Genomic DNA, 13,320 nt, shown 5'->3' with positions numbered 1-13,320 from the left:
TTCCTTCTGTCTCTCTCTGTGTGACTGTTTTTCTCTATCTCTGCTCCAGCCCTCAGCCTCAGGCTCAAAACAATCAACCATGCCCATGCCAGTGTCACCAGGTGGAGGTGTTTTTAGTGGACTCCAACACACTGTCAGACCACCAGTTTTGCTTTGTGCATTGATCTTTTTGTTTGGTTGTTTTTTCCTTTCTTTTTGGGTTTGTTTTTGACTTTTATTTTATTTATTTGAAGTTAAAGTACAGACTTTCTTTACCTAAGTAGAAATACAGATACCTGTTGATGGGTCTGTCTAGCACAACCCTTCGCTGGAACGAAACAATCCTACTACAACAGCAAAAGCAAGATGCAAGTCATCAAAGTTATTTGTATTACTCGTGCACGAGGAAGAGAAGCGTGTTCCTGTCGCTCACCCCAGTCGCTCTCGTCTGCTCTCTCATAACACTGCTCTTTATTGAGGTTACATGAATATGCATAAGTTCATTAACATATGACATCTCAAAGAGTACCAGTCTGTGCATAGTGTAGGTATGTGTATGTGTGTGTGTGGGGGGGGGGAACTCCCCAAAGCTGGTGCTAGGAACGCAGTGGTCCACCTAAACAAAGGGCCCTTATACTTAACCAGATGACAATCAACAATATAAACCTAACACCTGTGTTTGAAAAAAGTACTCCAGTAAATCTTGAAGTACTGACTCCACTTTACTCAAGTGAAAGTGAAAAAGTACAGACTCTGAAATATATTCAAACTAGGTGATTAAAAAGTAGCTCTTTGAAGTAAAATTCTACTCACCATTTTTATACAAAGGTAACTGAACCTTGTGCTATATTAATGCAATAATAAAACAAAGATATATTTTGAAAAGTCGAAAGTCCACATATTTGTGTAAAGACGTAGGGAGCAAGGGCAAAAGGTTGTTTGAAAAAAAAATATGTAAGTACAGAAACCTGAAAATTCTAGAGTAAGTATTTGTACTTACTTCCCACCTTTACATGAGAACTATTGCAGACACCGATAATAAAATGAAATCAATAAAAAGACAATACAATATCGAAAACTATCTAATGTTTGCGCAATGAAAATGAAAACAAGAACAGATTTCCAGTGATGTTTTTTTATTTAAAAAAAATGTTTATACGTCTTTTAAACTCTGTAAACAACTGAGAGAGCTTCGTAAGGTCTCTCATGATGAGCCTTCTCTAAACGAACTGATAGATAAGGTGGAGGAAATGACGTCATGAGAAAGTAAACTATGAATAAACTGTTTACATAACATGTAATCTGATAAATAGGTGTTAGAGTTTTACTAATCTGAATGCTGTGGACTCCTTGAAAGTCATCCTTGTTTTGTTTCGTTGTTGTTGTGGTTTTGTTTATTTGTTTGGTTGGTTTTTGGTTTGGTTTTTGTTTTGTTTTGGGGAGTTTTGTGTGCTTTTTGGTGCAGGGTTTTTCTTATTCACCGCCACAAACGGGAACAGAACCTCCCGTTCTTCAGAGATGTAAATCTATTTGTCCTATTTCCTGTCTCACAGTCTGTGCGCCCCTCGGTTCACTTTTTCTTGTAGACTCCTCGTGCGTAAAACCATGACAGGTTTTACGCACGGAGTTGTTCTGTGTTGCTGTCTACTTTGTCTTACAATGTCTTACCATCCAGAGGTCAGTTACGATTAAAATAACAAGTGGGAGCCTGCTGTGGTCTTAATGCAGATGAGTTCGGCATCTGCGATATCTCTCTTTAAATACCCCACTGTCACAGCTGGGTCGCTGACACAGAGTTCACATCAGACAGTGTGGTGGATGACTGACAGCAGGAAACTAGTTTTTCACACACTGAGGGTCAGAGTGCGATGCTCTAGAGAGTGAGAGGGTACAAATTTCTTTTTAATGTCGCATCTTTAGATCATTTATCGACATTGACGTCACTGAGTCGAATGGAAATCACCCTGCATTTCCCGACTAGATTATTTCCCACCGTGGTCACAGCTAAGTCCCTCTTGAGATTTTAACATGACATAAGAAGGACAATTAAGGTTTAGTGGCATGCTGCAGTCATTGTACTACTCATCCGGTCCTATCTTCAGTTTCAGTTTAGCCATTTCTTAAAAGAGGCTGGTGGAGGCAGGGAGGGAGGTAATCCACGTCTGGATCATTGGGCAGACCTCGCTGAACGCGTGCGCGCACACTGAGTGGCAGCAAGAACAAGTTCCTTCGGCGCAAAGTTTTTCCCTCAGAAAGTCAAAATGGCCAAATATAAGCCCTGGGTGCTGTGGTGCTTTATTTTGATCGGTTTTATTTGCATCGTTACGCTCTTGTGCCTGTGCTTCACCTCGTTTCTGGACGTAAGATGTTCCAGCGGCAGCTTCAAGCAAGCGGCGGTGGCCGCAGACTCTCAGATTTGCTCGGAGATTGGCAGGTACGCTTTTGTCTGTTAAAGTCCTCTTTATAGTGAAAAGCTAATCCGGGGAAGAAAAAGAAAGTATTGCATTTGACTGGATTTTGTCTTTTACACTAATTCTTTTTAGAAATAGTAAGGAGGTTTTTAATTCTGATTTTATTGTGTGTGTGTGTGTGTGTGTGTGTGTGTGTGTGTGTGTGTGTGTGTGTGTGTGTGTGTGTGTGTGTGTGTGTGTGTTTATAGATCTTAGATATAGTATTTTCATTTTAAGCATGCTTTCATTCATGTTATATGCTGTAAGACTGTGCGTCCTTCTGAACCCAGAACCCAGCTGGCACTCCATGAGGAGCCAGTGTGCACCTTGTCCCACTCAGCAATCTGTCAGCCAACAGTAAAGAAAATAAAGAAATAAATAAAAAAATTTAAAAAATAGACTGTACAACTTGGACAGGAGGAGATGGTTAAACAGAAGAAAAACACCTCTATCACCAAACCAAAACTACTCACTAGTAGCAGCAAAACAACTCCAGCCTCACAGTCAGAAGCTCAAACAACGCATATCACTGCAACTTTCTGCCCTCAGGGTGCTTCACAAATTGACTGACCTGTAGCGCTTACCCAGTGCTGCATGGCAACAATTCCCAATACTGTTTGACAGAACTATTAGACTGGACCTTCCAACAGAAAAAAGCTGAACTGAGCAATGTGATAAGCTGTTTAAGAGATTTAATAGGCAGTGAAGAACAGAGATAAGACCTGCAGATCAGTAAGCATGCAGCACACTGTACCTCAGTACTTGTGCTTGTAACTGTAAAAGAAAAACTCAGTAACTGATATTAGCTTTTCTGACTGGGCAGTGAAGGTCTGAGCTGTTTCTCTAATGCACTCTGTGGTTGTTATTTGTTCTGCAGTGAGCAAGCCATTAATCAATCAACACAGTAACTGCAAATAAAGCTCAGCAGATTATTTTATTATCTCCCCCATCCCACCCGACTAGATGTGAGCATACCCTTTCCTGCTTCCTGCAGATAGATATATCTCTGTCTGTTCTCTGCCAAAGTTTAAAGAGGGTTCATTTCCCACTTGAAAGCCGACACACTAAATTTGTTCAGGCAGGTAAAACCACCAGGCACTGTGCCAACAGGACACAACTTCAAGTAATCAAAGAAACCTGAAACACATCAGCTTTTTGTTGTTTAATCATACTGACCCTGTTCTTCTACAGTAGATGGGTGACAAATAGAGCTCTTTATATGTCTGTGTGTGCACCAACACTCACTGCGGACAGATGGGCTACCAAGTTTCAGTTTGAGTTTTCAAACCTCCAAAATTCTTTAAGCTCCCCCACCCCGTGAACATCCTAAATTTTTCCCAACTCATGTTTCATTGTAATGCTCCTTTGGTTGCCTGCTCTGTGTTACTTATGCTCACAGATTTGTAAGATAATCACTCATTCGGTCAGACCTTATTCACTGACCATCAGAAGCAAAACATTCCCAACAGTGCTTCCTCTTGTAGCTCAGTGACTACACTTGATCCCACGCCAGCCTACTGGTGAAAGGGCCCATTCAGGGCTTTTCAAATACGGTCCAGTCAGGATTAAGTTGTTTATATCACAGCTAACTTAGATAATCCGAGTGAGAAATGTGAGTTACATTTCTTTTTTTAGTGCCAGGTTACCTTATGAGTCAAATAAAAAAAAGAAGAGAAAGGAAAGAAAGAACACTACCACTATGGTCAGCGACTTCCTGGTATGTTACCTGAGGTCGACCTCAAACAGCAGGATGTGGTTTGAACATGCCCACTGGCAGCCGTCACCGTACTGTGGCATCTTCAAGTACTCAAACACCAGGTTCAATAATTAAAGCCATGTGTAAGTCGGAGTGTGTGCAATGAGTGTTTACACATTTCCCATATATAAAATAAAACCCCCTTCCAGGAATATGCTTCAGCAGGGTGGATCAGCAGTAGATGGCGCCATTGCAGCTCTTCTGTGCACATCTGTGGTCAATCCTCAGAGCATGGGGATTGGAGGGGGCTCTATAATAACTATAAGAGATAAGAAAGGTGAGTCCTCTACTGACACGTGTTTCGTAAATTGTATTTCTCCACAGCAGTGATTGATTAGACCAACCAATTGGATTTCTCATCTATTTTAAGGCAATGTTAAAGTCTACAACTTCAGAGAAACTGTCCCACGGTCATTCAGACAGAACCTGTTAAAGGAGTGTCCCACTTCCTTCAGTTTTTCCACAGGTAGGTAGATTTACAGTACTTATCAATATCCAGTTACAGATTTTGTCCTCGTGGTTTCTCACTTTGCAGAAATTAATTAATTAATTAATTAAATTAATTTTAAAAGATGCATTGTTTCTATCCACTTATGTACTTAGTATCACTATGTATTGTTTATAAAGTGATTGTAGCTTAAGTTGTTAGTGCTCTAGTTGTGCTGGTAAGGTTAGATCTTCCTCATCAATTAACATTTTGTCATATTTTGCAAACAGTTTTCCACCATTAGTCTAATTTACTTGCACTACTTTTATCATTTTTACAATGAAGGCAGCCAGTGGATCGGTGTTCCCGGAGAGCTGCGAGGCTATGAGGCAATTCACAAACAGTACGGGAAGCTGCCCTGGGCCAGGCTATTTGAACCAACAATTAAACTGGCTAGGGAGGGCATCCCTCTGTCACCCTATCTGGGAAAAATCGTGTCTTTTGTGAAAACAAACATACAAACATCAACTCTCTGGTACAGCTTTTCAATTACTCCTCTGTGACTTAAGTTGTTTTTTTTTTAATTAATAATGCTTGCAAAGAAAAAATTGTGTTTTAAGTCACGTGTTTGATGGCACCAATGAAATAAAAGCATTTGTAATCCTTGCTGGAGCCTATTTCATGCAGCTGTCACTGCAGAAATCCTGGAGCGAAGGCCTCTCCTGTAAATCCCTGGTTATACTAATTTTGTGATAGTTTTATGTAACATCTCAAAGAGAATTTAACTTTACACATTGCGTAATAGTTTAGGCCAGGCACCACGCTCATTGTTCTCAGTGAAGCACTGTTATCTCTGACATAAGAGTGCACATTGTTTTTCTTAACGTGACTCAGGACCAGGATTTACCAGCTCAGAGACAAAGGTAGCATTAACCTTCATCCAAAAAATGTTTGTGAGACGCAGCCAGGACTCAGGTATCATGGGGAATACCTGAAAGATTGCATTTCATTTTTGGATGCCGGGCCAATAGTGTGTGCACAAACAGAGTTTTTTAATGTTTACGATAGAGAAGGGAATCAGAGGAAAATAAGTGGTGATTAGAAAACCTATTGCACTTGGATCTTTAAAAAGTGCATCACTGTCAGGTGCAAATCTGGATTCCTGTGAGATTGAAGATAAAAATTGTAGTAAACACCAAGTGACCCAATTCTACTGTAAGGTAATCTCAGAAAGCTTTTAAACTAATAGGTAAAATTATGGAGCACTGCTTAGATGATCAGAGGCAAACCTGCTTCGACTCACTGCCCTCCCTCAGGGTAGATTTTAGCTGAGTCAGTCATTTAAAAAGGTGTGTTTGCTGAAAGGGAATGATTATCTTTGTGTTTGTCAGTGTCTCAATCTGTAAGAGGGTTGATGGATTGAGTACAATTTTGTGCGTGTGGGTGGTTGAGGCACACACTCGGCTCTAGGTTAAGGGTGAATGACGAGTCTTGTTTATCCAGAGTTTCTTTTGATTTGGGTCTCAGTGACATATGCTGCCTCAGCAGTGCTTTCAGGGCACTCACGTTAGCGCCATTTGATCAGCATGTTGCATTCCTAATGCATTTAAGGTCTAATGTGGTAACAAATATGATTAGCCATTTTTCTGGAGCTCTCTTTTCAGAGTTAGAAATGCCTTGTCTAATCAGCTTTTAAACTGAAAATGTTTTTCTAATCAAGACCAGTGAAAAGGACATTTTGGGTGCAAGAATGAAAATGGCTGCTTCTAATGCCAAAGTGCAATCAGTTCTTCCAAACAGAGTCACCGACTTTATGATCCAGTTTTGTTTTTGTTTTCTTTTAATTATTAGCTTTGTGCTGTGTCTTTCAGATTACTTCCTGTTTAAAGTTAAAGTGTGGTTTCTGTAATTTTGTTTCAATCCCGTATTCCGTGTTATGTATTTAGTGAGTTTTTGTCTGGTCTTGTCTGAATCTCCCTCAACTTCCTGGCTCCTCTGTTGTGCTTGGATTGTTGTTTTTTTATTTAGTTTAATATTCTGAATTTTCTGAGACCTAAGAGCATAAGAAAAAAAAACTAAAAGGGACTTGATAAACTGTCAGCTATCAGTTCCACTGAAGAATATTTCCCCGAACTGTGACTGCGCTGTGTTAATTTCCTATTCAATCAATGCAGCGTGCCACTAATCAACCTGGCTTCAGTTTATACTGCAGTGAGTCTAACAAACCGTCTTCTCTGTCTGCCCAAAAATTAGATGCTCTCCATCTTTGTCACAAGTTCAAACAAGCACTTCATCTCAGTGGACTAAGAAGTAATTCTTTTAAATTTCCAGCGTCTTTATATCAAAACACTCACCTTAAACATTTATAATCCTGGTAGGATTAGGTAATAAATAAGAAGTAGAGTTAGTTAATTCTAAAGTAAAGATTTGTAATAGCCACAGATCCCACACAGGGCAGATCTTGATCCATTCTTCTTTGCAGAAGCGGTTTAGCTGTGCAATGTTGTTAGGATGCATAGGGTGTAGTGCTTTGACCCTTCATCAGTTTTTGGTTTTGACAGCTCTCTGTCTCTTTTTCTCTGCTCTCCTTTTTGCTTAGCTTGTGTTTTCTTTTCTTTTTTACAGTGAAATTTTTTGCCACAAGAACAAAACTGTTCTGAGCACAGGCGACATCGTAAAGTTTTCCAAACTTGCAGAAACCATGCAAACCATTGCAGAGAAAGGAGCAGAGGATTTCTACACTGGCAAGATAGGGCATGACTTAATCCAAGACATAACAGCTGCAGGTTGGTGCAATGTCAGCATTAGCAGCCTGAGGGTTTGTGTTTGAAAAGGAATTAAATGGAAAGGAAAAATGACTTTTACTCAGGGTTATGAAAAAAATCTAATCTAATTAAGGGCAAAGTTTGTTATATATGTTCTGTGTGTCTGTCTCAGGTGGGACCTTGACTATAGAGGATTTGAGGTCATTCCAGGTGCAGGTCCAAGATGCTTGGACTGTTCCTTTGGGAGATGCTAAACTCTACATCCCTCCACCCCCTGCTGGAGGCGCCCTGCTTGCCTTCATTCTCAAACTCATGGAAGGTGTCGTGTTTTGTGTGATTTTCTTTTTGGCTAAGCCGCTGTAATAGCTGGATGAAATTTCAATTTAAAGAAGCAGTTAAACAGTTGTTAGCTCACAAAAGCTTAAAAAGATTATCACTGTCTTTTCTGCAGGGTTCTCGCTGACGCCAAACTCTCTGGTTCGTGACAAGAAGATTGAGATGTACCATCATTTTATAGAGGCAGTTAAATTTGCTAATGGACAGAAGAAGAGCATTTGTGATCCCAAGTTTAATAACGGCAAGGTTGGGATCTGAAATAATTTTTTTTTCTTATTGGAACTGGGGACATTTTCAATACAAGGGCAAGAAATTGAATTCTAAAGTCTAGTTATATATTATGTATTATTTCATGTATTTTATATTTTATTATATTATTTATATTCACTGCTCAAAAAACTCAAGATGGATATCTATAATATGTTAAGAATAATGATTGTTTGATGGAAATGAAAACAATCCATCTACAGAGGATACAGAGGAACTGAGGAGACCAGCTGCTGGGCTCCTCAGTTCCAGATGTTTGCAGACTGTTGATAAAAGAAGTGGTAAACATGGCCCTCTCTCAACGTTTTTGAGACGTGTTGCTGACATCAATTTCTAAATTACCTCTTTCTTTTTTTTAATAATAGTATATTTTCTCACTTTAAACATTTGACATGTGTTCTGCTGTGAACAAAATGTGGGTTTATGACATCTTTTGAAACATTTTATAAAGCATCCCAACTTTTAGGATGGGGTTTCTACATCTCAAACCAGTAATATCTGGGATATCTTAGAAATGTTTAATGATGCTCTCCTTTTAGTGTGCAGAACACTTGATTGATCCCACCTTCATTGATCGCATCAGGAAGATGATTTCTTCAAACATGACCCATGACAACTCTTACTACAACGTCACACCTTCTTCAGATCACACTGGGACGACACACGTGTCTGTCCTGGATGAAGATGGCCTGGCCGTCTCTGCCACAAGCACCATAAACCAAGTGTGAGCAGGAAGAGTTGCGTTATAGGAAACATACTAATGTTAGGTGTATCCATCATCCCCTCAGCTGACTGAGTACCCTTTGTTCTGTAGATTTGGAGGAATGATTTACTCTCCACGTACAGGCATCATCCTCAACAATGAGCTGGCTGACTTTTGCGGGAGAGCAGACACACTGAGGGCAGGTGAAGTTATATACGACAACTAAATTACAGACATTTCACGATCCCATCACCGAGTCTGATTTCCATCTGATGTTTTATTTTTACGTAGGCGAACGACCTCCATCCTCAATGAGTCCAGTGATACTGGAGTCAAAGTCTGGAGGTCTTCTTATAATTGGTGGATCGGGAGGAAGCCTGATTACGCCGGCAATGGCCTTGGTAATCAATAATTAAAAACTCTATTTGTTTCCTTGTTTGTATACTTCTTTGTTTGTTTACTCACAGTTATTTTATCCTTGCAGTCTATAATAAATCACCAGTGGCTGGGGATGAGCTTGAAAGATGCCATTACTGAGCGCATAATCTTCATCGACTCAAAGAACAACGTAAATTTTGAACCTGGTTTTGATGAGGTGAAGTACTTCCCTTTATCCTCGCTATCCATTAATGATATTCAAATTCACTAGACTGTCTATCAGAAAAAAAAATCATCTGTAATAATGGATTCTGAAGAAGATTAGCGGTCCATAATCCTACAAAGGCAGATTTAATTTTTCTGTAATCTCTTAAGGATAAGTAGTATTAATGTTTTGTCTGTGTGTGTGTTGTGTACCCTCAGTCTGTGTCAAAAGGCCTAAAGGAACAGCTTAAACACAAAACCGGGAACTGGCAATACTTTCTCAATGTGGTCAATGCTGTGGAAAAGGAGAACAACTGCATTGCTGCTGTGTCTGACAGCAGGAAGATGGGAATGTCAGCTGGATACTGACCACAAGGATGCGTGACCTTTCCACTTATCTCTGCCCTTTACTCACCTTAGAGGATAACTCCAATTTATAATTGCTTCAAATCCAATCACAGGCTATAGAAACCCAATTTATGTTGAGGTGAAATCTGCACTAAATATATAAATATAAGGGTGTTTAAATTTCTATTCATCAACTACATCTATGTAGATATTAGGAAATAGGCACACACAGGTGGAGTTTGTTTCCAGTCGAGCACCATTGAGCTATTGCAGAAAAGTGCCCTGAGATGATGTAATAAATGTGACACACCGTTTCCAGTGAACTTTGCTTTCATCCATGTGTCAACCTTTCTACCTTCAGCGGGTGTTGACAAGTTTCTGTATGTTTCTTTTTTTATGCAGTCATTGAGAATTCTCATAAAAACAATGAGATAAGAAAATACAGTCGCTGTGTGTACCGGGAGCATGCACAGCCACAGAAAGTTCAGGACAATATTCAGCTAGGAAAGCGGTCTCTAAAGTGTTGTGAATGTTTGAAATGCTCCGTCTTAAGTACATACGCACTTGTTCGTTTTTATGGCACTAGCCTCGATGACAGTAGTCAAAGAGGACGATGGCTTTTATTGGTTTGTCAAAGTTTCTGTCACAAAATTCAGCCGACCACACTGACTGTTTGAAAACTGCTTTTGGTCGACTGCGCGGGCCGCCTGCCTCGTCAGAGCTACTTTTAGTGTTGCCTACGTGTGCTCAGCAAGAGTAGGGGGCTAAACTGAAATGTTAATATCTGACCAACGGATACACAAATGATCACTCCAGCCACAAAGGTGCTCGTATTTGATTTCATGCACTGTTGGAGAAATGTGCACTGAGTGTGTCTGCTAAATCAGTTATTGAAACATGTAATTCTTTGTAAGAAATATTAACTCAAGATGAGCCATATAACCTTTTTAAAGTGACATCCTGGCAGCTTCCTTAACAAGGAACTTTTACTGTGACCTTAAAGGTGTTACTCTATGTGAAATAACTTAATCCAAAAAAAGCCTCCCCCAAAAATGTACTTTATATATTTTAACACACCTTGAATATTTTGTTTTTTTTATGTTTTATGAACATATTTTGTATTGTTTGTAATAAAAATCCTTCTAAACCACAAACTCTTTCTTTAAACACATATTCCTGGTTGTTAGTACAGTATGATGGGAATAATTCTATTTGGTGCTTTTCCCTTTTGCCTTATGCGTTTATACAGACCAGCAGTGGAACAAAGAAAGCAGTAATGAGATACATTTCAGCAGAGAAACTTATGAATTAGTAATGATTTCTTAAGTGGATTCTGCTCCGTTCTCCTTTGAGGCTCTAGATGAGAGTTATGAGAACATGCAAATTTTACTCCGTGTGAAGCGCCACTGTCTTTTGTTGTATGACAAATGAGTTAATCTGGATAAGTTGCAACTTCACGACTTCAGTGCCACGATCTTGCCCTCTTTGTATAAATAACAACCACTTAAAGTGAGCCATCACTTTAAAGGGTGCAGAAATAGTCTTTCTCGCTCAGAGCGGAGCGGTTAAATAATCCTGTGATGATTCAGCACACTTTTGCTCACAAAGTCCTTTGATGAGGCAAATTATCTTAACAGTAGTTTGATGCTTTTATTATGTCAGTTTCTGTGTCATTATATGCATTTGTCACAATGCCATTCGAGGTAATGAGTCAAATTAAAAGTGCATGTAGACTCTGATATACACAGAGAATTTGGATTTTTTCTTTCCTAGCCTAGAGGGTTAGTCAATTGGTCTGAGTTGCATAACTTTGAATTTAATCATATGTGGAAGTGAGACTTTGCTTAATTGGGCCCTGAAGGAAAATTTTTAGATTTTTTATTTATTTTTTATTTTTTGCAGCTTCTTCTCAGAGCAGCTGTAAGCACAGGAGGTAGCAGCTCAGGATAATGAAAATAAAATAATTGTGAATTCAAATAAAATTGTGGTATGTTAAATGTAATATTGGCACACATGGTGGGATTGCACTTTCTCCCCAATTACTGTAACTCTACACCTGTTCCTGCCACTACTGGCAAAACCGCCAATGGATGGTAATGGTCCACAGGTGAGAGAGTGCCCAAACACCAAATAACAGAGAGCGATAAAAGTCAAAAATACATATCTCAAATCTCAGGCGAGAGGTCATTACATCATAACATTATATAACAATCAAGACCAACTGTTCAGGTAAAACATAAAATGTACGTGGAATATCTGGAGTGGAAAAAACGAAACAAAAAACTGTAGCACTGTCTTACTCACCACAGTACAGTCATCTACACATTTTTTATAGTTCTTCTATTTTTGTTGCTCTTCTTTTCTTTTAAAATATGTAAAAAAAAAAAAACAACATAAATTAGGTCAGGTTCAGTAAGAGCCTGTATGTGTAGGAAGATATCTTTGTGAAAAACGATCTTCTCTCTGAGGCTTACATCAAAGAATTCCAGCATCAACATGGATTTTGCAATGCGAATGAGTCTCACTTTAATAACTACGCGCACACGGACATTAAATCATACCTCTCGGCAGGTAGTTCTCCCCCTATTTCCCCCTGCAGGAGACATTTGGCTTTATTTATGTAAAATAAAACCACTGGCTTTTATCCAGCCTTGAGCAACGTTGTGAAAAATAGCACTGCGTCCGAGGTTTGTTCCAGGAGCGGGAATATTTCAGCGGCCAAACATTTTTTCTGATGTAACTGTAACTGTCAGAATGGGGATATTAGCCTGCTTTGTGTGCCCATTGTAGTTTAATGAAAGTTAAAGACCTCACCTCCGCTGTACTGAAGCTGTAAGCTAGTGCTAGTCAATATGTTTGCATGCAGAGAAACAAGTACAAGCAAGTTACAGTTACAGGCAAGGACTTCAAATGGCCTCTTGAGGGTGGCTCCAAAAGCAGTTTTCACTTATACAAGTTGGCAAGTTTTGGTCCTTTTGTGAGAAGAGAGGATAGAGATGAATTTGTCTTTTAAATGTATTGAAGTTTGAAGCTATGTGTTACCTTACAGGAGTATAGGCCCTTTGAACTTGTTCAGTGTCCTCATAAGTCATCCTAAAGACATCAGTATACCTGCCACGTTGGTCACGTTGTGTGCTGCCGCTAACGTCATGGCACACTCACATCCATGTATGCTCACCAATACACTACAGGTAGCACTTGCAGTATTCTCCTGAAGGATAGGTGCCGCAACTCAGACAGTACCTCAGAATGTCCTTGGGCAAGATGCTAGCCCCAAGTTCCTCTCCAATGGATCCATCAGCGTATGAATGTGTTTGAATGTTAGATAGAAAGCACTTATGTAGATAAAGCATAGAAAGAAGTGCTTGTATGAGTCGGCAAGTCGTGTGAAGTGGTCAGTTGGAGTACAAAGGTGTCATTTGCCATTACTAATCATTTACCCTGTCGACACAGAGGCGCAGCAGCTCTACTCTGAGCCCCTTCCAAATGACTAAACTCTTCAGCCTATCACTAAGAAAGATGTCAGCCACACTTCAGAGAAAGCTCATTTTCACCTCTTCTATCTGCAGTCTCGTTCTTTCAGTCACTATCCAGAGCTCGTGACTATAAGGTAGGGACGTAAATCGACATGCTCCTCTCTCTTTTTACCACGATGGACCGGTACAGTGCGTGCATCACTGCAGATGCCGCCCCAGTCCGTCTGTCAA

General features: G+C 39.7%; 1 protein-coding gene across 1 annotated transcript; it reads left to right on the top strand.

Annotated features, from left to right (window-relative positions):
- Positions 1 to 1,309: 1,309 nt before the first annotated feature.
- ggt5b (gamma-glutamyltransferase 5b) lies at positions 1,310 to 13,041 on the top strand. Its single transcript, XM_085168298.1, has 12 exons — positions 1,310 to 2,413; positions 4,335 to 4,462; positions 4,556 to 4,651; positions 4,958 to 5,147; positions 7,238 to 7,398; positions 7,550 to 7,696; positions 7,829 to 7,959; positions 8,520 to 8,704; positions 8,795 to 8,886; positions 8,975 to 9,084; positions 9,168 to 9,278; positions 9,485 to 13,041. Exons 1-12 carry the CDS (start codon positions 2,241 to 2,243, stop codon positions 9,632 to 9,634), a joined length of 1,674 nt encoding a protein of 557 aa, XP_085024424.1. The 5' UTR covers positions 1,310 to 2,240; the 3' UTR covers positions 9,635 to 13,041.
- Positions 13,042 to 13,320: the final 279 nt, after the last annotated feature.

Source organism: Neolamprologus multifasciatus, chromosome 7 (genome assembly GCF_963576455.1).
Source record: "Neolamprologus multifasciatus chromosome 7, fNeoMul1.2, whole genome shotgun sequence".
Lineage (NCBI taxonomy): Eukaryota > Metazoa > Chordata > Actinopteri > Cichliformes > Cichlidae > Neolamprologus > Neolamprologus multifasciatus.
Note: the sequence above shows the minus strand (reverse complement) of the source record. Positions and strands in the feature narration are given on the sequence as shown.

Bases quoted from the DNA above. Each gene is read 5' to 3' on its own strand.
- ggt5b (XM_085168298.1), top strand. From the start codon at position 2,241: ATGGCCAAATATAAGCCCTGGGTGCTGTGGTGCTTTATTTTGATCGGT. The intron at 2,414-4,334 runs GTACGCTTTTGT...ACCCCCTTCCAG, and splicing joins ATTTGCTCGGAGATTGGCAG to GAATATGCTTCAGCAGGGTG. The intron at 7,697-7,828 runs GTGTCGTGTTTT...TCTTTTCTGCAG, and splicing joins CATTCTCAAACTCATGGAAG to GGTTCTCGCTGACGCCAAAC.